At 39.7% G+C, this 23,760-nt stretch overlaps 2 protein-coding genes across 4 annotated transcripts in view; both read left to right on the plus strand.

Annotated features, from left to right (window-relative positions):
• Positions 1–2,431: 2,431 nt before the first annotated feature.
• Positions 2,432–9,376, plus strand: tmem170b (transmembrane protein 170B). The gene is given in 4 exon segments (XM_060897383.1): positions 2,432–2,649; positions 2,652–2,768; positions 5,731–5,901; positions 6,084–9,376. Coding segments are annotated over 4 exon segments (468 nt in total). The 5' UTR covers positions 2,432–2,600; the 3' UTR covers positions 6,215–9,376.
• A 12,361-nt stretch (positions 9,377–21,737) lies between these two features.
• Positions 21,738–23,760, plus strand: part of hivep1 (HIVEP zinc finger 1) — a 47,156-nt gene continuing 45,133 nt past the window's right edge. For 2 of the 3 annotated variants that reach the window (XM_060897605.1, XM_060897608.1), the window contains exon 1: positions 21,738–21,872. The gene's annotated coding sequence lies outside the window, so the exon portion shown is untranslated. Of the gene's footprint in view, positions 21,873–22,244; positions 22,264–23,760 lie in introns of those variants that run through there. The other variant, XM_060897607.1, reaches the window with a different exon arrangement.

Genomic DNA, 23,760 nt, shown 5'->3' on the forward strand with positions numbered 1-23,760 from the left:
CAGGTTTACTTTACTGAGTCTGCTTCAGTGTAAATGTACACACACATTCAGGAATATGATTGAGATACCAACATCTTTAATCTTCATACAGGAATTCCATAATTAACTTATTTCCTGTGTGAACACTGTCCCACATGTGATTGGAGACATCACCTGAGACACATTGTCACTACCTGTCTGAACACGGTTGAAAAATCAAGCTAAAAAAATTTTTTTTTAAAGATTTTTTTTAATCATATTATCTCTATTGATGACCTTCATTAAACCTAAAGTGAATCGTCCAGGTTTTGACTCTCCAAATATTCTGCTGTTGTTTTTTTTCAGCACAAACAATGACATTAAAACCCATGTCCTGGTATTAGCACATGGAGAACTGGACCGGCGTGGAGGAGAGAGGCTGTGTATATGGTGCGGTTCCAGTGAGTTCTGTTCTGTTCAGTCATGCCTAAGACTCGTTCATTCCCGTAAAACAGCTCGAGCTTGCACACTATATATAGTAAAGTGGAGGGTATGCGATGAGCCACCACTGAGGAGCTAGACCTGTGTGTAAATAAGAAAGTAATACAACTTTCTGTCATATAGATACAGTTATTTATATCATACATGTAAAAATGGTTGGTGGAAGATTATATCAAAAATTTTGGCACTGCAGGAATGTCTCCTTTCTGGAGAAGTTCATTTTTTTCCCTTGGAGATGGTCAGAGAGATTTCTGCCTCAGGTTATTTTGTGGATCATAGAATAGAATAATGAATGCACCTAAAGTGAGCATGTGTTCTTTACATGAGAGTGCAGCGTCATGTTATTAATTCGACAACTCAAAATAACAAGTTACAGCCAGAATAAAATCCTCTACATCTTACACGTACATTACAATTTCATAGCCTTCTTTTTATAATGGTACCATACAAACAATCATGGCAGAAATAACTATTGGGACACAATAAAGATCAGTCACAGATGTGTGACAGGACAAGAGGTGGGTCAGAACACAGGAAATAATTCAAAGCCTGGATTAGGTTGCCCTCTGGTGGTGTGGAAGAGAAAACTTTATAAGGGTAGTGACTGCTATACTGCTTATGGTGTCTATACCAAACTGTACTTACTGATTACAGTCAGCATTTACTGTTATACTGTCACTATACTACTGTACTATCATTATACTGTTATACTGTCACAATACTACTGTACTATCATTATACTGTTATACTGTCATTATACTACTGTAACATCATTATACTGTTATACTGTCACTATACTACTGTACTATTATTATACTGTTATACTGTCATTATACTACTGTAACATCATTATACTGTTATACTGTCATTATACTACTGTAACATCATTATACTGTTATACTGTCATTATACTACTGTACTATTATTATACTGTTATACTGTCACTATACTACTGTACTATTATTATACTGTTATACTGTCACTATACTACTGTACTATCATTTACTGTTATACTGTCACTATACTACAGTACTATCATTATACTGTTATACTGTCATTATACTACTGTAACATCATTATACTGTTATACTGTCACTATACTACTGTACTATTATTATGCTGTTATACTGTCACTATACTACTGTACTATTATTATACTGTTATACTGTCACTATACTACTGTACTATCACTATACTGTACTATTATTATACTGTTATACTGTCACTATACTACAGTACTATCATTTACTGTTATACTGTCACTATACTACTGTACTATTATTATACTGTTATACTGTCACTACACTACTGTACTATCACTATACTGTACTATTATTATACTGTTATACTGTCACTATACTACTGTACTATTATTATACTGTTATACTGTCACTATACTACTGTACTATCATTTACTGTTATACTGTCACTATACTACAGTACTATCATTATACTGTTATACTGTCATTATACTACTGTAACATCATTATACTGTTATACTGTCACTATACTACTGTACTATTATTATGCTGTTATACTGTCACTATACTACTGTACTATTATTATACTGTTATACTGTCACTATACTACTGTACTATCACTATACTGTACTATTATTATACTGTTATACTGTCACTATACTACAGTACTATCATTTACTGTTATACTGTCACTATACTACTGTACTATTATTATACTGTTATACTGTCACTATACTACAGTACTATCATTTACTGTTATACTGTCACTATACTACTGTACTATTATTATACTGTTATACTGTCACTATACTACAGTACTATCATTTACTGTTATACTGTCACTATACTACAGTACTATCATTATACTGTTATACTGTCATTATACTACTGTAACATCATTATACTGTTATCATTATACTGTAATACTGTCACCATACTATGTTTCCACCCGCGCTGCGCTTTCACATGCACTGCGCCTTTAAGCGCTCGGAGCTGTCGGTCACACTGAGGATGTAGCGCTGGTGTAGCCAACATGGCCCCCGACCAGCCGCCGCTTCTCTCCGCTATGAAGAGACGAACTAACGCTCCTTCTCCGCTGCCACCGGACACAGTCAGCCCAAACCAGGGCGTTGCTGGTAAAAGAGGGGGGTAGAGCTGCCCATGTCAGGCCCATCACTGTCAGCCAAAGCCACGTTCAGCCGTGTGACAAAGAGCCGGGTGTCGGCGGTGGCAGAACCATGAGCAAGGATTATTCCATTAATCTGTCCGTGCAGAGGGTGCTGAGTCTGTGGGTACAAGGCACTGTGCCCACACTGCAGCACTTCACAGGTACGTGGCATTGTCACTTAAAAGCACTCAGCACGCGTTCCCTTCGTCTACTCACCTGTCCCTACATCTATCTGTTCACCTCCCGGCGCGTCAAGTCACTGCCGGTTTAGGGACCCGGACACAGGCAGCTGCACGCGCGCATCCATTTTAAATGTCATTTTATATTCTAGAAACTATTGGTGCTCTGTTTCATGTCTCTGCTTCATGTCTCTGCTTCATGTCTCTCTTCTTCATGTCTCTGTTTCATGTCTCTGTTTCATGTCTCTGCTTCATGTCTCTCTGCATCATGTCTCTCTGCATCATGTCTCTCTGCTTCATGTCTGTCTGTTTCATGTATCTCTGCATCATATCTCTCTGCTTTATGTCTCTGCTTCATGTCTCTGTTTCATGTCTGTTTCATGTCTCTGCTTCATGTCTCTGCTTCATGTCTCTCTGCATCATGTCTCTCTGCAGCATGTCTCTCTGCTTCATGTCTGTCTGTTTCATGTATCTCTGCATCATATCTCTCTGCTTTATGTCTCTGTTTCTCTGTTTCATGTCTCTGTTTCATGTCTCTCTATTTCATGTCTCTCTGCTTTATGTCTCTGTTTCTCTGTTTCATGTCTCTGTTTCATGTCTCTCTGTTTCATGTCTCTGTTTCATGTCTCTTTGCTTCATGTCTCTGTTTCATGTCTCTCTGCTTCATGTCTTTGTCTCATGTCTCTCTGTTTTATGTCTGTCTGCTTCATGTGCATCACTCTCTCTCTCTCTCTCTCTCTCTCTCTCTCTCTCTCTCTCTCTCTCACACACACACACACACAAACACACAAACACACAAACACACACACACACACACAAACACACACACTGATGTTATATATATATATATATATATATATATATATATATGTGTGTGTGTGTGTGTGTGTGTGTGTGTGTGTGTGTGTGTGTGTGTGTGTGAGTGTTAACGTGTGTGTGAGAGCAGTGTTGTATAAAGTACAATACTTGAGTAAATGTACAAGTATCGTACTAGAAAAAGACTTCAGTAGAAGTGAAAGTTACCTTTTAGAATATTACTCAAGTAAAAGTCTTAAAGTATCTGATATTTACTGTACTTAAGTATCAAAAGTCATTTTCTGATATTTAATGTACATAAGTATTTGAAGTAAAAGTAAAAAGTAAAATTTCAGTGATTTTCAGTAGACATAAGATCAGGGGCGGTTCTAGGGTCTCATCTTTAGGGGGTTTTAGTCCTCAGTGAGAATTTAAAACAAGAAGAGTTTTATATTATATATTATATGACTACATAGTAAGCCAAAAGTTATGGTATTATTAAATGGCAAAAGTGGACACCAAAATTTTATGCATGATGTAATGATTCCAGTCTTGAATCAGATCAGTTCATGTATGTGTGCATTCTCTACTAACAGTGTGTCCAATGAATGCAGTCATTAATAAACTAATATTCACAAAACAAAGACCAAATCAATAAATGTTATTTTTATTTAATATTGAATGGATTGTTTACATTAATATTTTGTTTGTGCTACAACTCTGGTAATAAGAATAGTGACATTTCACTGTTTTGGTTGCCTCTTTGCGGCTTTCAGCCGATTAACGTTATAGATAAACGCCTCCTGCTCTGACTGCGAGTGCACGCTGCTCGTCCCTGTGCTTCTCCGTACAGCGTGCGGAGTGTAATGTAATCTAGGAGCAGTGATTCACCGAACCTCCCTTATTGCAGTCGCACACATTTCTTCTGATTTTATTTTGTAGTAACGAGTAACAAAGATGCTTAGTGGAAATATAACGGAGTAAAAGTTTACATTTTATCTAGGAAATGTAGTGGAGTAAAAGTGAAAGTTGACATAAATTTAAATACAAAGTAAAGTACAGATACGTGACATTTCTACTTAAGTACAGTAACGAAGAATTTGTACTCCGTTACATTACAACACTGTGTGAGAGTGTGAGTGTGTTAAAGTGTGTGTGAGCGTGTGAGAGTGTGAAAGTGTGTGAAAGTGTGTGAGTGTCTGTGAGAGTGTGTGAAAGTGTGTGAGTGTGTGTGAGAGTGTGTGAAAGTGTGTGAGAGTGTGAAAGTGTGTGAGTGTGTGTGTGTGTGTGAGCGTGTGAGAGTGTGTGAAAGTGTGTGAGTGTGTGAGAGTGTGTGTGAGAGTGTGTGAGTGCGTGAGAGTTTGTGAGAGTGCGTGAGAGCGAGTGTGAAAGTGTGCGTGAGAGTGCGTGAGGGTGTGTGAGGGTGTGTGTGTGAGTGTGTGTGTATGTGTGTGTGTGTGTGTGTGTGTGTGTCATGCCTCACCCTCTTACATCAACCTCCTACATCTCTTTCACACCTGGAACAGTTCCTGAAGAAACCTGGAGAACGGAGCTGCAGGGAAGCTCCTCACATGCACATGTAGACTGGAGAAATGTCTCAGTGTAAGGTTTAGGTCAGAGTCTGTCAGGGGCTTTGGGAGAGGAATCCGACTACAATCCAGCTACAGCTTCCAGTTGTCACTTACAGCAGAACAGGAAGGTGGCAGTGTGTGTGTAGTTTCTGGTATTCAGAGCCGAGTGATCGGTCAAAGCTTCATCAACACTCAGTGATTATAAATCAGACTGTAGATCAGACTCTGAGTCTAATGTTACAGAGGAAAAGAGGAAAAATCACTGTGAAATAACTTGTCTTTCAAACAGTCAGGAAACTAAATGACATCCGCTTTCACTTCCTGTAAAAACACAAACTCAAGTATGTGAGTCTGTGAATTAGTAACAGTTTAAAACAATAGTCGATTTTACAGATTATATTACATTAATTATCTCAAACTTAAAGTTATGTGGATTCCCTGAATATAAAGATGATTATTTTTCTCATTATATTTTATTTTTCACTCAGAAAGACTTATTACACAACATTGACCAGTTGTGTGTCTTTCAGATCGTTTCTCTGTGTTTATCTATTCGTCCTTTATGGTGTGTGTTACAGAGATGTGGTACTGGGTCTTCCTGTGGTGTCTCTTCTCATCACTGTTTGTTCACGGGGCCGTGGGGCTGCTCATGTGTGTGATGCTGCAGAGGCACAAGCGTGGACGCCTCATTACGCTGGTGCTGATCAGTGCCGGCTTTCTGGCCTCCATCATCGGAGGCATTCTCACCAGTAAGTACCTGCACGCACCCGAGTCATTTCCTGATAGAAGATGTCATTTACTAGCTAGCTCAGCTCACCTTTTCTACCAGCTCTGTTTCATAAAGTAGGTGAAGGCATGTGAGGTATATTAGGGACAGAATAAGTAGTGGTTTTTATTATGTTCCTCTTTGACGGTGTGGTGTTGGTATCAGGTGCAGTGGTGGCCTGGGTGTATCGTGTCGCAGGAAAGGACATGGCTCCTCTGGAGGCTCTGGTGTTCGGGGTGGGCCAGACCACGCTCACCATCCTCATCTCCTTCTCCCGCATCCTGGCTACTCTGTGACTGGACCTGGTGGAGGAGGTGGCTGGAGACATGAGATATGGAACTGTGGTTCCTGGAGGTGGCTTACAGGTGGAGGTACATGGCTTAGCTGCCTTGTGGTTGGCAGCTCAGGCCACAGTAAATGCTAAGAAAGGTGTTTTATTTTTCACTGTAATCGCCAGGAGGACCTCCGTCCGAGCCTGTGAATAGGCTCACATCTTGTTGGATCATAAACTGCACTTTGGTGGTCGCTGCACTGACGACTGACAGGAAACAGATAACAGGAAGCTATAGTGACTGTCTTCAGAAGTTTGTCCTTCTATGTTTGTTTCTGCATTCAACTTCTGGGAAGTATTTTCTGTCAGTCCTGTATTGTTCAGCGTGTTCAGCGCTCAGAGTAAATCCACAGCACCTGAGGACCAGCATGACGTTTCAGCACACACCACCTACGCACTCCCCCATTACAGACTGAATATATTTAACCCTTTCTGTTTGTCTGATGTTTCTGTCTTGCAGCAGTCTTATCAGTATGGATGTTAATGCTATACAGTCTAACTCACCTTCTCAGTGTTAACACACCTGACAGACAGGAGGTTTATCTCGGCTGTGATCCAGCTCACGTTATTATAATCCACTTTAACACTTTACTCAAAGATAATCAAGATTACTGAATATATACTGATTGTTTATCAAACATATTTAATTCTTTATTATGGACAACTCCAGTGATTTGAGTTGAATCTACTGAGGTTTGATTCACAGATGAAATGCTCCTTCAACATGTATTACTGAAGCTCCAGCATCACTTAGACCCTGTTTACAGCCTCCCATCAGCTCAGCTAATGTAATCATGATGAAGGGTTTGTACATGATTATTTTACACTAAGGTTCCTGAGAGGAAAGTTTAGATGTAGGGTTTGTAAAGGTATCAATGCGTTTTCTCACATTAGCTTTTAATTACCTTTATAATCATCTCTCTTTGTACATCAATCCCATGAGTCTCTGTTGCATGTAGATTTGCTTTTCTTTTGTACCTCAGGCCTTAAGCACACTGGGTTTATAGAGAAGAGTATAAATGTGGTGCACTGCTGGGTCACGGCTTCCTGTAGGTTCCTGTGCACCTTCTCTACACACATGGAGGGGACTTTAGAACCTCCACTCTGCTAAGAAGCTCAATGGTCCTGGAATTAAAGTGTCTGTTGCTCAGTGTCGTGCTTTATACTGCTTTAATGACCTTGATCTTTGAGGTCAGCAAGGCTGTGTCTCTGTGTCTTCGAGCCATGACAGGAAGTTAGGAGTCAAATCAGAGTCAGCAGAACCTGAACCTGAAATGCTTAGCAGAAGAAATGCATGACTGTAATGCTGAAAAAACACTTCGGGCAGAAAATTACAGTCTACGAGACCATTTGAATAGAGTGCGGCAGATTAAGGCATTCATCAGGTTGAAGAGCAGCAGTTTTCCTCACACACCTCTGAAAAATACAGTTAAAACCTCATTACACACGAAGAGTTTTTTTTCCTGGTGTTCAGGTTGAGAATCTGCTGACTCTCATATTTCATTGCATAAAGTTGTAGCATATTTATGACATTTAAGAAGTATTGTGAAGTATTTTTTATCTATAATCTCATTCCAGTTTCAGCTCTGGACCTGAAGCTTAGCTTTTAGTTGTCGGTTGTTAGTTTGGTTCAAGGGACAGACAGAAATTGAACTTTGGCAATATTTCTGATTGAACGCCATCATCTGTCTGAATGAACCCACTTTATTTCAGCAGCCAGTGTCTAACGGAGCAGGACAGCACATTAAATCAAACCTGTTTCTTACAGCTGTTCTACATGCTATTATGTTGTTTACGTCGCCACCTTGCTGCTAATTCTGCAGGGACTTGCATCAGTTCCTGATGGTTTAATGTCTTTAGATTAATAGGATTAAATCAACACTTTATTTATCTGCTATTTGTAAGAAATTGAAAGAAGGAGGTGCAGTTTATATAAACAGATCTGATCAGAAATGTGTTCACCACAAGTTCTTATTTATACTGAATTGTGAATGTTACAGATTCACAGTTAGACACGTTTATCTCTGGTCATGAGTTTTTCTCTAAAGCTTTAGCTGTACTGATTCTCCTGTACGTTCATGTCTGTAAACTGTCGAACTGATAAAATTGTTCTTTTGCAGACTTATTTTGAAAGGCCAGACAAATTCAACAATATTATTACAGACTTATTATTATTATTATTATTATTATTATTATTATTATTATTATTATTATTATTAGGGTTATTGTTCATCGTCAGTAGCAGATCTGTCCACTAGAGGGCGCTTTTAAAGCGACACCATGCTTCATTACCTCTTTAAAGGGTTAAAGAGACACGAGTCTGATTGTTTTCTTATGTTTCTAATCTGATGTTTCAGCTTCTTGGTTTTCTGTACAGAGACGTACAAAGATCTCTGTATTCTATTCTTTAAATACAGGACTTACAGCAGCCTCTTCTTTTAGAAATATAAATACACAATTTTGGATAATGCTCCTAGATTTATTATATATAAAATACATATAAAAGAGACCATCAGATTTTACTAGTAGACTAAAGTACAATAGATCCCAAACATATTAGATAATAGATGAGTTTTTAATCTGAATCTTTCTTTATTCCTCACCACAAGCTGCTGGATTTACAGGTTTCAGTTATAGAAGGACATCATCACGTCCATATCAGTCATATTTCTACAGAAACTATTTGAGATTCTTAACCATCCTAACCTCAGACCTCCAGCTCAAAAGAAAATAAGCAAACATCAGACACCAGACTCATCTCACGTGGTTGGACATCAGAGGTTATTAGGAGGTTATTAGGAGATTCCTTAAGTTTTTGTCCTGAATCTCTCCTGTACTGAAGTACTGAGCAGGCCATCCAGTCTCTTGTCCCATTTCTCTTGTGAAATGTTGTATCACTTTGACCTACACAAGTGTCTTATATGTGTTTGAGCTGTGTCACTACATGCAGAGAGTGTAAATGGAAAGGATCGATCCTCCACAGTCAACTCTGTACAGAACATGGACATGGCTTATGTAGATAGTGTACCATAAGGTTCTTTTTTTAATTTTATATCAGCTGGGGTACAGCTGGGGTTTATAACATGGATATGATTGTAAAAAAAAAAAGTTTTTCTGTAAATAAACTACTGACATTTGAAATAAAAAAAGAAACCAATTTCTAATAAAACTTTGGACAGCGTGGTCATTTACATACAGAGTGCGATGTACCTTCTAATGTTCCTCATGGAGCAGCTCTATCACCAGGTCCACATCATACCTGTGTCTTCTCTCCACCTACAGATTAAACACTTTCAGCTAACAGCCTTCTTTATAATACTGCTGACTGTTTCAGTATCAGCAGGTCGAGCTGTGTTTAGTTAGTTTTAACTGTATTTATTTATTAGATAGTTATTTTTAGATAGTTTTATTGCATTTATGTTCACTTACATCACTAAAAAAATGGCGGCAGGTCATCACTACATTTCAGAATGAGGTAGGATGAGTATCTCCACCAAAACAAAAGAGGTTTAAGAGAAAATGTCTACAAGTTACATAAAAAATATTTACTTACTCATCAACATGTGAAGTCATTATTTCCCCACAGGGTGAGTGCATGTGGACCTTGTGTTGGAACGAGCCAATCACATTATGAGAAGATAACAGACGTGTGTTGGTGCTGACAGGAAATAAAGTCTCACATTCAATTAATTCAACAGAAATAATCAGCTGTGTCTGAAGTTCCTTTTTTCTCCCTGATGCTGGAATGCAGTGCGAAAGAGAAGGATGATTAATAATCAGTAGAGTGTTTTAGCATTTCTATAATCTCCAAAGGCTGATTCTTACTACTGACGTGATGATGCAGTTAACACAAGGCTCTGATCAGGTCCATCATCTCCAACATGGTCTGATAGAACAGACAACTCGTCATCCAGCAGCATGTTTACAGCAACATTCTCATGTGATAATGCTAGAAATAAAAGAGTGCTATAATCACTGTCTTTTTATTTCAGCATCCTCAAAAATAAATAAATAAACAAATAAAACCAATAAAAATGAGTGTCCTGATATAGAACTGCTTTGGGTCTCTCACTGTATCCTCAGTAATAAAGCTGCTGAGACACTTGAATATTATTAAGTGGACTAACGCACGTGGCTCCATTGTCTTTAGTTTCCTCCTTAGGAAACCCTTTATGGTTAAAGAGCTCCAGCAAACAGAGTGACGCTCTTTAACCTGGAAAATTAGAACGAGAGAAAACAACTTCATACCAGAAAGTATAATATCTAATAATCTTTAAACGAGTGACGCTATTTACTGCATTCTATCTTACGTGTCACAGGAACATTGAGCCAGAGCTCTCCATTACGGCCGTGCACTATTTTTAGGAGAACTTAGAAAGTAGCCCCAGCCTTTAAATTCCATTGTTTCAAGTTAAGGTATTTGGAACAATGTGTGATCCTCGCCCATGGGTACAGGCGCCTGTTGTGGTGTCCCGCCTTTTGGTCTGCTGAAGACAACATTTTAAAAGTATTTTCAGCTGTAAAGCACAAGAAGGATTTATTACATGTATAACATACAGTACACACACAACAAACATGAATGGACAGTATAGGCTGAATTTGTGGCCCGTGGACCCTGAACCTGCCCTGTGATCAGTAGTTCAGTAGCTCATGATGATGGTGTAATGATTTGGGGAATGTTTTATGCCACATACTGGGATCTTAAAACCAGCTGAGCATCATTTCAGTGCCATCTCTCTATCTGTGTGTCATCTGCCTGGAGTTTCAAACACTTAAGTACATCCATTAACATGTTAATGTTCAGTAAGTCCTGTCTGCTCTCAGCAGAGCCTCATGGTGCTGGAAACGTGCCTCCATGTTGACCTGACTGCATCACCACACGCTGTAAATCTCCACTTTTAGGAGATTTGAGTTTTTTTTTTCAAGCATCTATTATATTTCTTCACATTTCTTCTTCTCTGTCCCAACTAATCATTAATTGACTAAATAATTAAACCATAAAACATATTAAATGACAAACCTACGTATATGACTTTGACTAACGTGGTTTATTCTTACTGTAGTTAATATATGTATCTCACATATTACTCATAACAATTTTATAATCTGTAAAAAATATTTTTATCAAGCACTGGTCCACTGCCAGAGATTAGTAATTATTATATAAATAAATTAAATCCTGAAGTTAAATGTAATAATCCCTTTCACCAATTTAACTAAGTACTGATTTAATGAAATAAATAAAATATGCCACAGTATGAACAGATAAGAAGAGGAGAAACTTTCTCACTGTGATCCACCAGGGAGCGCTGGTGTCCCTTAACAGAGAAAGTCATTCACTAACACAATCACAGAGACTTAGTCTGGATGACTTAACAAATTAATATCGCTGATGAAGCAGAACATCAATAAAACCACACAAGTTTTAATTGTGATGATTTTGACTCACACTTAGCAAAAACCCACAAATTCACTATCTCTAATAATTTAGAATATGGTGACAAGTCAATAAGCTAATCAACTGAAAACTCCTGCAACGGTTTCCTGAGACATCAAAATGGTCTCTCAATTTGGTTCATTAGGCTACACAATCATGGGGAAGACTGTTGTCCAGAAGACAATCACTGACACCCTTCACAAGGAGGGAAAGCCACAAACATTCATTGGCGAAGAACTGTTCACAGAGTTCTGTATCCAAGCATGTTAGCAGACAGTTGAGTTGGAAAAAAGTGTGGAAGAAAAAGATACACAACCAATCAAGAGAACCGCAGCCTTGAGGGGTTTGTTAAGCAAAATAGATTCAAGAATTTGGGTGAACTTCACAAGGAATGGACTGAGGCTGGGGACAAGGCATGAAGGAATTTATCTACAGTTGTCGTATTCCTCTTGTTAAGCCTCTCCTGAACCACAGACAATGTCAGAGGCGTCTTAGCTGGTCTAAGGAGAAGAACTGGACTGCCCAGTGGTCCAAAGTCCTTTTTCAGATCAGAGCAAGTTTTGCATTTCATTTGGAAACCCGAGTCTGGAGGAAGGCTGGAGAAGCTCATAGCCCGAGTCCAGTGTTAAGTTCCCACAGTCTGTGATGATTTGGTGTACAATGCCATCTGCTGCTGTTGGTCCACTGTGTTTTGTGAAAAACAAATTCACTGCACACGTTTAACAAGAAATTTTAGAGCTCTTCATGCTTCCTTCTGCTGGGCAGCTATTTAAAGATGCTGATGACATTTCCCAGTGGGATTTGGCACCTGCCCACATGCCAAAAGCACCAAAAGATGGTTAAATGACCGTGGTGTTGGTGTGAGTGACTGGCCAGTAAACTCACCAGACCTGAACCCCATAGAGAATCTATGAGCTGTTGTCAAGAGAGAAAATGAGAAACAAGAGACCAAACAAAGCAGATGATCTGAAGGCCACTGTTAAAGAGACCTGGGCTTCCATACCACCTCAGCACTGCCACAGACTGATCACCTCCTAAAGCAAAAGGAACCCCAACCATGTATTAAGTACATATGCAGTAAATGAACAAACTTTCCAGAAGGCCAACAATTCACTAAAAATGTTTTTTTTTTTTGTCTTATGAAGTATTCTAATTTTTTGAGATAGTGAATTAGTGAGTTTTTGTTAAATGTGAGCCACAATCTTCACAATTAAAAGAACCAGAGACTTAAATTACTTCAATCTGTGTGTACTGCATTTATATAATACACAAGTGTCACTATTTAAATTGAATTACTGAATTAATGAACTTTTCCATGACATAATTAATGATTGAGATTAAACTATATGTGTATTAGATGTGGTAGATGGGGTAGCTGGGCTAGATGGGGTAGATGAGTTAGTTGTGTTAGATGTGTTAGATGTGTTAGTTGGGGTAGATGTTTTAGATGGGTTTAATGTGTTAGATGTGTTAGATGGGGTACATGTGTTAAATGTGATAGATGTGATAGATGGGTTAGATGTGATAGATTCGGTAGATGGGTTGGATGTGTGAGATGGGTAGATGTGTGAGATGTGTTTGATCTGTTAGATGTGTTAGATGGGGCATATGTGTGATATGAGTAGATGTGTTAGATGGGGTAGATTTGTTAGATTATAGTTCAGTACAGTTCACTACTCATCACAATTCTGTACTTATCACAGTTCAGTACAGTTCAGTACTCAACACAGTTCAATACAGTTCAGTACTCATCACAGTTCAGTACAGTACAGTAATAATCACAGATCAGTACCCATCACAGTTCAGTACAGTTCAGTACTCATCACAGACCAGTACTCATCACAGTTCAGTACAGTTCAGTATTCATCACAGTTCAGTACTCATCACAGACGAGTACCCATCACAGTTCAATACAGTTCAGTACTTATCACAGATCAGTATTCATCACAATTCAATACAGTTCAGTATTCACACAGATCAGTACTCATCACAGTTCAGTACTAGTGCTGTACTCATCACAGTTAAAATAAGTTCAGTACTCATCACAGTTCAATACTCATCACAGTTCAATACTCATCACAGTTCAGTACAGTTCAGTACTCATCACAGGTCAGTGCCCATCACAGTTCAGTACCCATCACAGTTCAGTACAGTACAGTAAATATCACAGATCAGTACTCATCACAGAGCAGTACGCATCACAGTTCAGTACAGTTCAGTACTCATCACAGTTCAGTACAGTTCAGTACTCATCACAGATCAGTACCCATCACAGTTCAGTACTAGTTCTGTACTCATCACAGTTAAAATAAGTTCAGTACTCATCACAGTTCTTTACTCATCACAGTTCAGTTCAGTTTAGTACTCATCATAAAAGTTCATGCTGAATGTTTGTTCTCCTTTTTTCAGTTTTCTTTGGTAAAGTATAAACGGTTTATTTTAGACCTGTTATTAATAGTTATGTATTGATAAAAGGATTTATTACTATACTGATTTACACAATCACACATCCTGTACTGTCTCCTTTCTTTACAGGTGATCTCCAACTTACACGTTAAACTACAGATGATGATAATTCACTGCCTAGACACCAGAGGGCGCCTCACGCTTGCTCTGTTAAAACAGTTACTTCTAATTTGATCCTAAATTATGCTGGAGACAAGACTGATAATGGTTTAAAAAATGTTTTGCAATACTTTTGAATTTCTAACCTGTCAAAGATAAATATGAGAAGAGAGATAAAATTTTCAGCTTTTATTTCCTGGAATTTATCTCTAGATGTGTAAGTAGCACAGAACATTTTGTAATAGAACACCCAATGTTTAGGTAAGCAATAATACAGGACCATGTGATTGAGAGTGATTGTGTTTCCCACTGCTCAGGTGTGTCCTGACAGACTGTCTGGGTACACAGGTAATAGCTCTGAATGTCTGCTCTGGGTTAGAGTCCCACTGAAGACTGGAATTGCTGTTGAAAAGGATTATCCAACATGAAGACCAGAGAATGGATTGGTGATGTTTTTCAAGTTTCAGGCTTCATGCAGTTATAGCAACCCAATAATCAGATCCCGTTCCAATACATTTAAATGAATTGGGTGGTTTGATAGGAAAGGTGCCATGATCCAAGTTGTTTACACATCTAGGAATGAACTTTCTAGGAAATAAAAAAAAAGAAAATTGCATGTATTTAATGTACTGAATATTCTGAAGTTTGAGAGGCTTTTCACGGCCCCAATGTAGAGTAATCAGGATCTAAGCGATTTCCATGTCTGGAACCCTGGTTTTGGGCCCTGAAACTGCCTGATATTCAGGCTGGTCAGTCATGGTTCACTAACTCATAGCACGTCCACTCCTGCACCAGTCTGGACATGACACAGCATTCAGTCACTCGTACTCACACTGCAGAACAATCTGTACAAATTCATACCATTCCAGGAAGTTGCTGCTGTTTTACTTTGCTGAAATAACCGGAGAAAATGTTAAAAAGCTGGTAGTATTGTTAGCAGGAAGGAACCAAGGTCAGATAAATGTAATGCACATTGTTTTAAAATGCTGATATTGGCTTTAATCTGTACTGAAATGATCTACAAACATCAGTCATATACACAGGGTGCTTTAAAACTAAAAACTGTCAAATAAATAAGTAAGTAAGTAAATAAATAAATAAATAAAAATAAAGTGAAGTATACTGTTATCTGTCCTTGTGCTTTGGACATAAATAAACAACACATAAAATAAATCCTAGTCTAATCAAATGGTCCATTTTTGTTTTATTTAAATAGTGCCCCCTAGTGAAAAAAGTAATGAAGTCCTATTTACACTTGTGGGATTAACCACATGTATTTTATTCTGTATGATATAAACCTGGGCTTCAGTCAGTGTTTCATACTGAACACAGAATAAACTGGTAGTGAATGTAGTAAGCTCAGTATCAGATATATGTTAGTCAGGACAGTGACAGTGACGAAATTCATTTATTCACTGTTACACAACACAAGAGTGATGGAAAGTCATGCCATCATCTCTCTACCTCTATAGTTCAGCTCCGCTCATTTGATTCTTTATTTTTTTTGTTTGTATTGTGCTCACATTTATCTTTGTTTTTCACTACAGAAGTCCATCATGCTTTGGTGATGAAATGATTCAGAGATAAAGATAATAATGGGGAAATATTTCAACCAACATTTCCTCAAAGCCTTATTGTTGGCTGTATCGGGGGATTAAAACAAAGTGTAGTGCTGATGACTCATCTTAATCCTCCAACCCAGTCTGGGTACACACACACACACACACACACACACGGACACACACGGATACACACACACACACACGGACACTAACACACACAGTAACACACACACACACACACACACACACACATTTATCACAGTCAGGAGTTATTACATAAACTGAGCCGTGGGTTGTGGGATACATTGGTATGTTTAATTCATCAATGTAGGATTCAGTTCAGCAATGATGCGTCACGAGTCCTGAATCCCCACAAACTGTGTTTTACCCCTTTACCCTACATAACTGCTTCTGTCTGTGGGCTCCAATGATTTTCAATATTGTGATAAGAAAAGCTGAAGAAATCGTGTCCTTACAGCATTATTCACTATGACTATCTACAAATCAGACATCAATTCTCAACTCTCTCATTTTTTTAAACTAATATCCCATTTAAGATATTTTCAGTAAAGAAGCTGTAAATTTTCTTGGGAAGGTGGTGCATCATAACTGAGTATGAGACAGTAAGACATTAAATGATACTGTTAGTGGGGGAGCTAAAAAACTACTTATTACACAAACTGTACATTACAGTATCATAATCTATTACACCACTTCAGTCCCTGAATTACTGAACAATTATATTTAACTGTGCTATGGACACCTATTTAACACCTTGATAAAAAGAATGTATATACAGTAGGCTGTATATAGCTCCACAGTACACATTAGGGCACACTTTACCAAGGCAATCCAACACATCTGCATCTGTGAGCTGCATCTTCAGCTCTTTGTACAGATGTTATCTGGGGTACAGGTCTGAGCTCTTCCTGGGCCACTCAAGGGCCTTTACAGACTTGTCCTGAAGCCACCACAGTGTTATCTTTACTGTACGCTTTGGCTCATTTGTCATCATGGTGACAGGTGAACTTTCACCTGACGTGGTGTGCATTCTGAAGCTCTGTTTCTGGCTGCATTTGTAATTCTCTTTGTTCTAACCAGTCTCTCCAGCAGTAGCATGATGCTACCTCCACCATGCTTCAATATAGGTGTGATATCAGCAGTTTGATGAGCAGTGGCTGGTTTTGAAAGTGCCTGCCTACAGAATGTCTTTCATTCAGGAGTGGCTTCTTGTCTAGCCTCTCTACCATACATATAGGCCTGGCTGTTTGAGCTCTTTATGATATGTTTGTCACTTTTGGTCAGTTATACCTGAAGCTCTGTTAGTTTGTACATTTGGTTTTTTGTCACATTCCTCACCAAGGCCTTTCTAGCCTGTTGACTGAGTTTGGCCAGAAGGTCAGCGCTAGTAAGGTTCCTGTTGGTTCCTAGTGTGCTCCTGGCACATTCAACATTCATATCTTTAAAAATGGATCTATTCCCTTTGTTGGATCAATCCCTTGACACAGTTTAATCATGAAGGACTATAGAGAGTTTCTCGACTTGACCCCTTTGTTTTTTGGTGTAGCTTGCACTTCCAAATGTAGGATCTATACATTTCTAAACCTTGGCCTATCAGTTTACAGATGGCCACAGGTGGAGTCAAATCAAGACCTAGAGATACTTCAAGATAATCAAAACACACAAGTAAACACACAAGTTCAGTTGGATTGCTGTAGTGAAGGGTCTGAATACATACTGTAAGTAGACCATATGCCAGTAAAGGACCCATAGATCCATTATGGACCAATAAATCTTTTGCAGCAGATTTTTTTTTTAGCCAAATCCTGTTTAAATAAAAAGCCCTAAAAGTCTTTTTTTAAAAAAAGCCCTAATCTTCAGGAATATTAGCTGCTTTGAACAGGAGGGCTCACCTGACCTGTGTAATCAGATTATAACAGCATGGAATATAAACTGCACATGTTTACACGAGTGGTTATGTATTCCTTTTTTTAACATCTCTATGGTATCTTTTGTATGTCTGTTTTTTTTTGTGTAGGTGGATAATCTGGTTCTGATGTGGAAGTGAACTATGTTTATCAGTGATAACCAAATCATGTTGGATAGGTCTGAAAGCTTCCACATCAACGTATCTACTATAAAGACTATTTTACATCCTAAATTGAGTCAGGTGTTTTAAACAATTCGAGCTGGAATACATTCACTTGTGGCTACAGAATGTTGTATAGAGGGAATGGGATAGCTCATTTGTATATTGTATGTGTATGAACTGAGGTCAGGGAGTCGCTATGGCAACAGCTTGGGTTACATAACATATAGTGTAGTATAAACAGTAAAGTAAAGTAGAGTAAGTGATGTGAGGGATGTTTGGATAGAAAAACTGTTCAATATTCAAAAGGGGCACAATATTTTAAAACTAAACACTATTTAAAATGTCAACAGAGATTTATAAAATTATATAATAAATTATTTAATAAGTCAAATAACGAAGGACAATACGATACACCGATCATATACTGTACATATTTTTATTAAAAAAGAGTTAAAAAAGTGAACTAAACACAGCTTTGAAACACAAAATGTATTTACTCCAACAACCTAAAATACAATTTATGTCAACGCAGAGTGCGTTCAAACAACATTATGAGAACTTTACAAATGTATTTATTTATTTACTCTTTGGCATCTCTGCCATTCTTTTCTGCAGAAACTCTCAGGATCGTGCTGATTCGCACATGGACATTTACAGAGCTGTCCCAAGGCACTAAGGTGATGTCTTAATGTATGCTCATTGTGCTGTTGGAGAGTACACCATTGGCCCTGTCTGAGTTCCTGACCACTACTGAAAACACCCCCACAACATGACGCTACCACCATCATGTTTCACTGTTGTGCAGGCCATGAGCAGTGGAATTGTAAACGAGGTCAAACCAAAGAATAGTCTGTGATTTCTGTACTGGTGCCAAGCCCGGATAAATAGTGAGAGTTGTGTCGGGAAGGACATCTGGCATAAAAAGTGCCAAATTTAAACATGCGAGTCGTTAGTGTGAATCCCACACCGGATCAGTCGAGGCCTGGGTTAACAACGACTGCCACTGGCACTGTCGACCTATAGGGTGAAATTGGGCTACTGTTGGTGGGGCATGGAGAGGAGGGAGAAGGTTTCGCAGAAGAATAGGTCTGAGAATAGGGACTCTTAATGTTGGTACAAAGACAGGGAAAGGTAGAGAGCTGGTGGACATGATGGAGAGAAGGGAGGTAAATATACTGTGTGTGCAGGAGACCAGGGGGAAGGGGAGCAAAGTACGTAGTATTGGAGGGGGTACAATGTAGAGAAAGTGTATGACAGGGTGGTGAGAGAGGAGCTATGGTACTGTATGTCAGGAGTGGCAGAGAAGTACCTCAGAGTAGTTCAGGATGTGTATGAGAGGAGTATGACAGCAGTGAGATGTGCTGTAGGTCAGACAGAGGAGTTCAAGGTGGAGGTGGGGCTACATCAAGGATTTTTTCCTCAGTCCATAGCATTGAGTCCCTTCTTTTTTTGCTATGGTGATGGACAGGTCGACAGATGAAGTCAGATAGGAATCTCTGTAGACAATGATGTCTGTGGATGACATTGTGATCTATAGTGAGAGTAGGGAGCAGGTGTCATCTCTCTTACCAAGGCCCTTCTCCCTCAGTCGCTCAGTTTGGATGGGTGGTCAGCTCTACAAAGTGTCCTAATTGTTAGATAATTATGGAGTCACTCTTCTCAATGGAAACCACTGCAGCTGAATGTTTTATAGCCTTCCACAAATCTGTGCCTCAACACAATCTTGTCTGTGAGCTCCACAGGTAGTTCCTCAGTTCTAACGGATTGGTTTTTACTTTGATATGCATTTTCTGCTGTTATGTTCCTCTTGGGCAGGCTATTCAACATAAAATTGTATTTTATTAGGTGAGATGATAAATGCTATAATGCTAAAATGATGATAAAATCTTCTTTTATTCTAATACACAGCTTTCATCTGGTTTTATGTTGTTCTGATTACAGTGATTGTACCATTTCTGTATTAAAGCCCATTGTGTTGGAATGGATATACTCAGGAGACCACCTAATGTTCACCCTCCGTGGGGTTTCTGAAAGTTTAAATAAAAAAGGTTTAATAATATTTACACCAAATGTAAAGTATAAACCCCATGTAAATGCTTCACTTTTGATTTTTTTATTACATTATCCAAATGAATGGCTTGTGACAGCTAGGTGTTGATGTTATATTACTACTTTACAGTTCATGATGTTCATATTCTCATTAAAACTCTAAAGTTAAAACTCTAAAACTTGTTTTTCGAGCGTGACAGCACAGTGATGATAGCAGGAGCAGGACGCCATTTTGTTGACTGCAGCAGATATAAAGGAGTGTGACTCACACAGTGTGTCAGTACGGAGAGTGTGAGGGTGTGCAGGTGGAACATCTCATCTACTACAATAACACGAACGTGCAATAATGCTTACACCGTTTACAATGTACTGATCACCATCTTCATCATCATCATCATGACAAAGTGGCTAATAAATAACTGTGTTTTCAGTTACACTGATTAAATCCTTTTTATTATGAAGGGAATAACAGTGAGAAAAGGTTTATTCTTCTAAGTAAACCTTCACTCTGATGCGGTTTCTTGTCTTTTCCACATGACACTGTAAGTTTTCAGTAACTTATTAGAGTAACTGAAACAAACATGTAATGAAATATACTTTCTCTTTTTAACAACACATCCTACACAAGCTACTTTAGTGTACAACTCTTTCATTACCACAGATACGTCTTTAATGTTTAAAAAAAGCTTGAGGAACAAACTTTACCTTATAAAGGTGTTTATTTTTAGTTACTCAAGTAGACTCAAGAATCACTAGCTCAGATAATCAAATAACTTAAAAACGTTAATAAAGTCTCTGTGGAAGCATGATGCAGCGATCATTAATTTGTTTTCATTAAAATAGCTGTTAAAACCTTCTCGTTCTTGTTCTTGTGTCATTTCTCACATCATGCTCGCGTCGAACCACTCTGGTGTAAATGAGCGCAAAGCAAATGAACCCGAGATAAAGCTTGGAGAGGCGGCGGTGCTGCTGTTGGTGTTGGTGCTGGTTTTGGTGCTTTTTGCTGCTGTTGGTGCTGCTGTGGGCATGGTGGCTTTGGGCAATGGAGGCCACGGTGGCCTCCAGGGTTGGGGGTTCGATTCCCGCCTCCGCCTTGTGTGTGTGGAGTTTGCATGTTCTCTCTGTGCCTCGGGGGTTTCCTCCGGGTACTCCGGTTTCCTCCCCCGGTCCAAAGACATGCATGGTAGGTTGATTGGAATCTCTGGAAAATTGTCCATAGTGTGTGATTGTGTGAGTGAATGAGTGTGTGTGTGTGTGTGTGCCCTGTGATGGGTTGGCACTCCGTCCAGGGTGTATCCTGCCTTGATGCCCGATGACGCCTGAGATAGGCACAGGCTCCCCGTGACCCGAGGTAGTTCGGATAAGCGGTAGAAGATGAGTGAGTGAGAGTGGTGCTGCTGTTGGTGTTGGTGCTGCTGTTGGTGCTGGTTGTTTTTTTAGAGGTGTGGAAGGGAAAGCCCAGGCGCTAGTTGAGGGACACAACGTGACCTGACAACAAGGAACCTCCGGGAAAACCGCCAGTCCTAAGCTGTGCGCAAATAGGGCCGGTGTAAAGGGGTAGCGCGAGCAACGACTCACTCTAAACAGTCACAGATCAGATGAATATTGTCGGCGTCTAGTCGCAGTGTGACACATTAACGATTCGTTTAAAGATATCAAACCAAATGTACGCTTGAATAAACAAAAAACTAGGAAAACCTGGACTTTTGTTGACGTTTGTCGCGAACCCACCTGGCTGCATTTCCTCTGGTCGGGAGGCGGAGACGGGACCCCCGCTGACGTCAGTGGGCCTGTCGGTTTCCTGCAATAGTTAGAGAGAGAGAGAGAGAGAGAGAGAGAGAGAGAGAAAGAAAACACAAACCTCTGACCGTTAAGGTGTAGGGGAGCAGGAATTTCTCCAACAATTAGGACTGCACCTGTAAGTACTCAGGCCTGTGGATAAGCAACATTTCTGTGTGTTCACAATAAAGTAGCTGCTCTGGGATACACGGAAATGTGCTCGTGTGTGTGTGTGTGTGTGTGTGTGTGTGTGTGTGTGTACTGTACATTCCATGGTATTTGGCTAACACGTAAAGCTAGTAAATCTTCTGTGGACATGGAAACGTGCTCAGAATCCTGTAGAAGTTTCTAAGTGACATGGAGCTGCTGTCCGGCCGGCCCGTGTTTTGCAGCTCACCGGAGTGTCTGTGTTGTGGAGTAGACGTCTGCAGCATTTTAATGCGCTGTGTGTGTGTGTGTGTGTGTATGTGTGTAATGTTTATGAAGCCCGCAGCACAGCTCGAGTGTTGCTGAACAAACACTTCGGGACGGTGGGTAAGCTAAGCTCCAGTCCTCTATATGCTGACTGTAAACACTTTGTTTTTGGTGGAGTGTTTTGGTTATTTAGCTGCTGTTTATGTATTTGATGGCTTTGAGGAAGTGTGTTTTTTTCGGCGTCCTGTTGCGGAGGACTCGCAGGGGTTTTCCCCGACTCCTCCCTCTGCTGCCTGCGCGGTCATGTGTGTGTTCACCACAATGTCCTGCACCACTGCTGCAGTCACATCACACCTGATCACACACACACACACACACACACACACACACACACACACACACACACACACCGCAGCTCGGGCTTTCGTTCAGCTGGCAGTCTCTAAACGACTTGTTGTCTTTTTGTTGTTTCACACGTGGGGCTGTCAGCAATGCGCATGCTAACGGTGTCTGCATTCGGCAGCTGTGGGACTCATTAACACACTTCTGGAAGGAGGTGAATGTTAATCAGCTTATGAGTTAAAGGTTAATGATTTTATTTGTCTCGCCCTTTTTACTCTATTCAGTAATTCTGAATACGGGAAACACCTCATTACACGAAGAGGGATTCGTGTGTGTGTGTGTTGTTGTGAGCAGCTGTGCATGTCCTGTCAGTCATGTTTCAGGGTGTTTCCTGATACGTACACTGACTTCATGTGCGTTTAATGCAATGCACTGCAGAACATTCAGTACTCTCTTGTCGGTGTTTATTGTCTGGGCGCCAGGCGGTATTTGTGACTTTGCTCGTCCTAGTAAGCCCGTCTGCGCGTGCGCGCTGCAGGCTACGAGGTGACGTCACCCCCCCACCACACACACACACACACACACACACACACACACACACACACAGAGCTGTGCAGAGAGGTATTCTTAGTCTTATGTAACAGTGTCAGAGGAAACGTTTTGTCTGTGTGGCTGTGTTAATGGTGTATACACTGTTAGGGATCTGTGTTACAGTGTTAATGGGGGTATAGACAGTTAGGGAGCTGGGGTACAGTGTTAATAAGGGCATAGACTGTTAGGGATCTGGGGTACAGTGTTAATAAGGGTATGGACTGTTAGGGAGCTGGGGTACAGTGTTAATAAGGGTATAGACAGTTAGGGAGCTGGGGTACAGTGTTAATGGTGTATAGACAGTAAGGGAGCTGGGGTACAGTGTTAATGGGAGTATGGACTGTTAGGGATCTGGGGTACAGCGTTAATTATGGGGTACAGAATGTTATGTACTTGGGGTACAGTGTTAATGGTGTACAGGGTGTTAGGGAACTGGGGCACAGTGTTAATTAGAAGGTACAGAATGTTATGGAGATGGGGTACAGCATTAATTGCACCATATTAAGTGTTCATTGTGAGGTTTGTGAGTGTTGTGGGATATGGAGTGTTAATTTTCGGGTATGGAGTGCTAATTGTGTGGTATGGAGTGCTAATTGTGGGGTTTGGTGTGTTACTTGCACAGAGTGTTAATTATGTGGTATAGCGTGTTGATTTCTGCTGTTTGAAAAGCACAGCTGTGG

Source organism: Tachysurus vachellii, chromosome 21 (assembly GCF_030014155.1).
Source record: "Tachysurus vachellii isolate PV-2020 chromosome 21, HZAU_Pvac_v1, whole genome shotgun sequence".
NCBI classification, from domain to species: domain Eukaryota; kingdom Metazoa; phylum Chordata; class Actinopteri; order Siluriformes; family Bagridae; genus Tachysurus; species Tachysurus vachellii.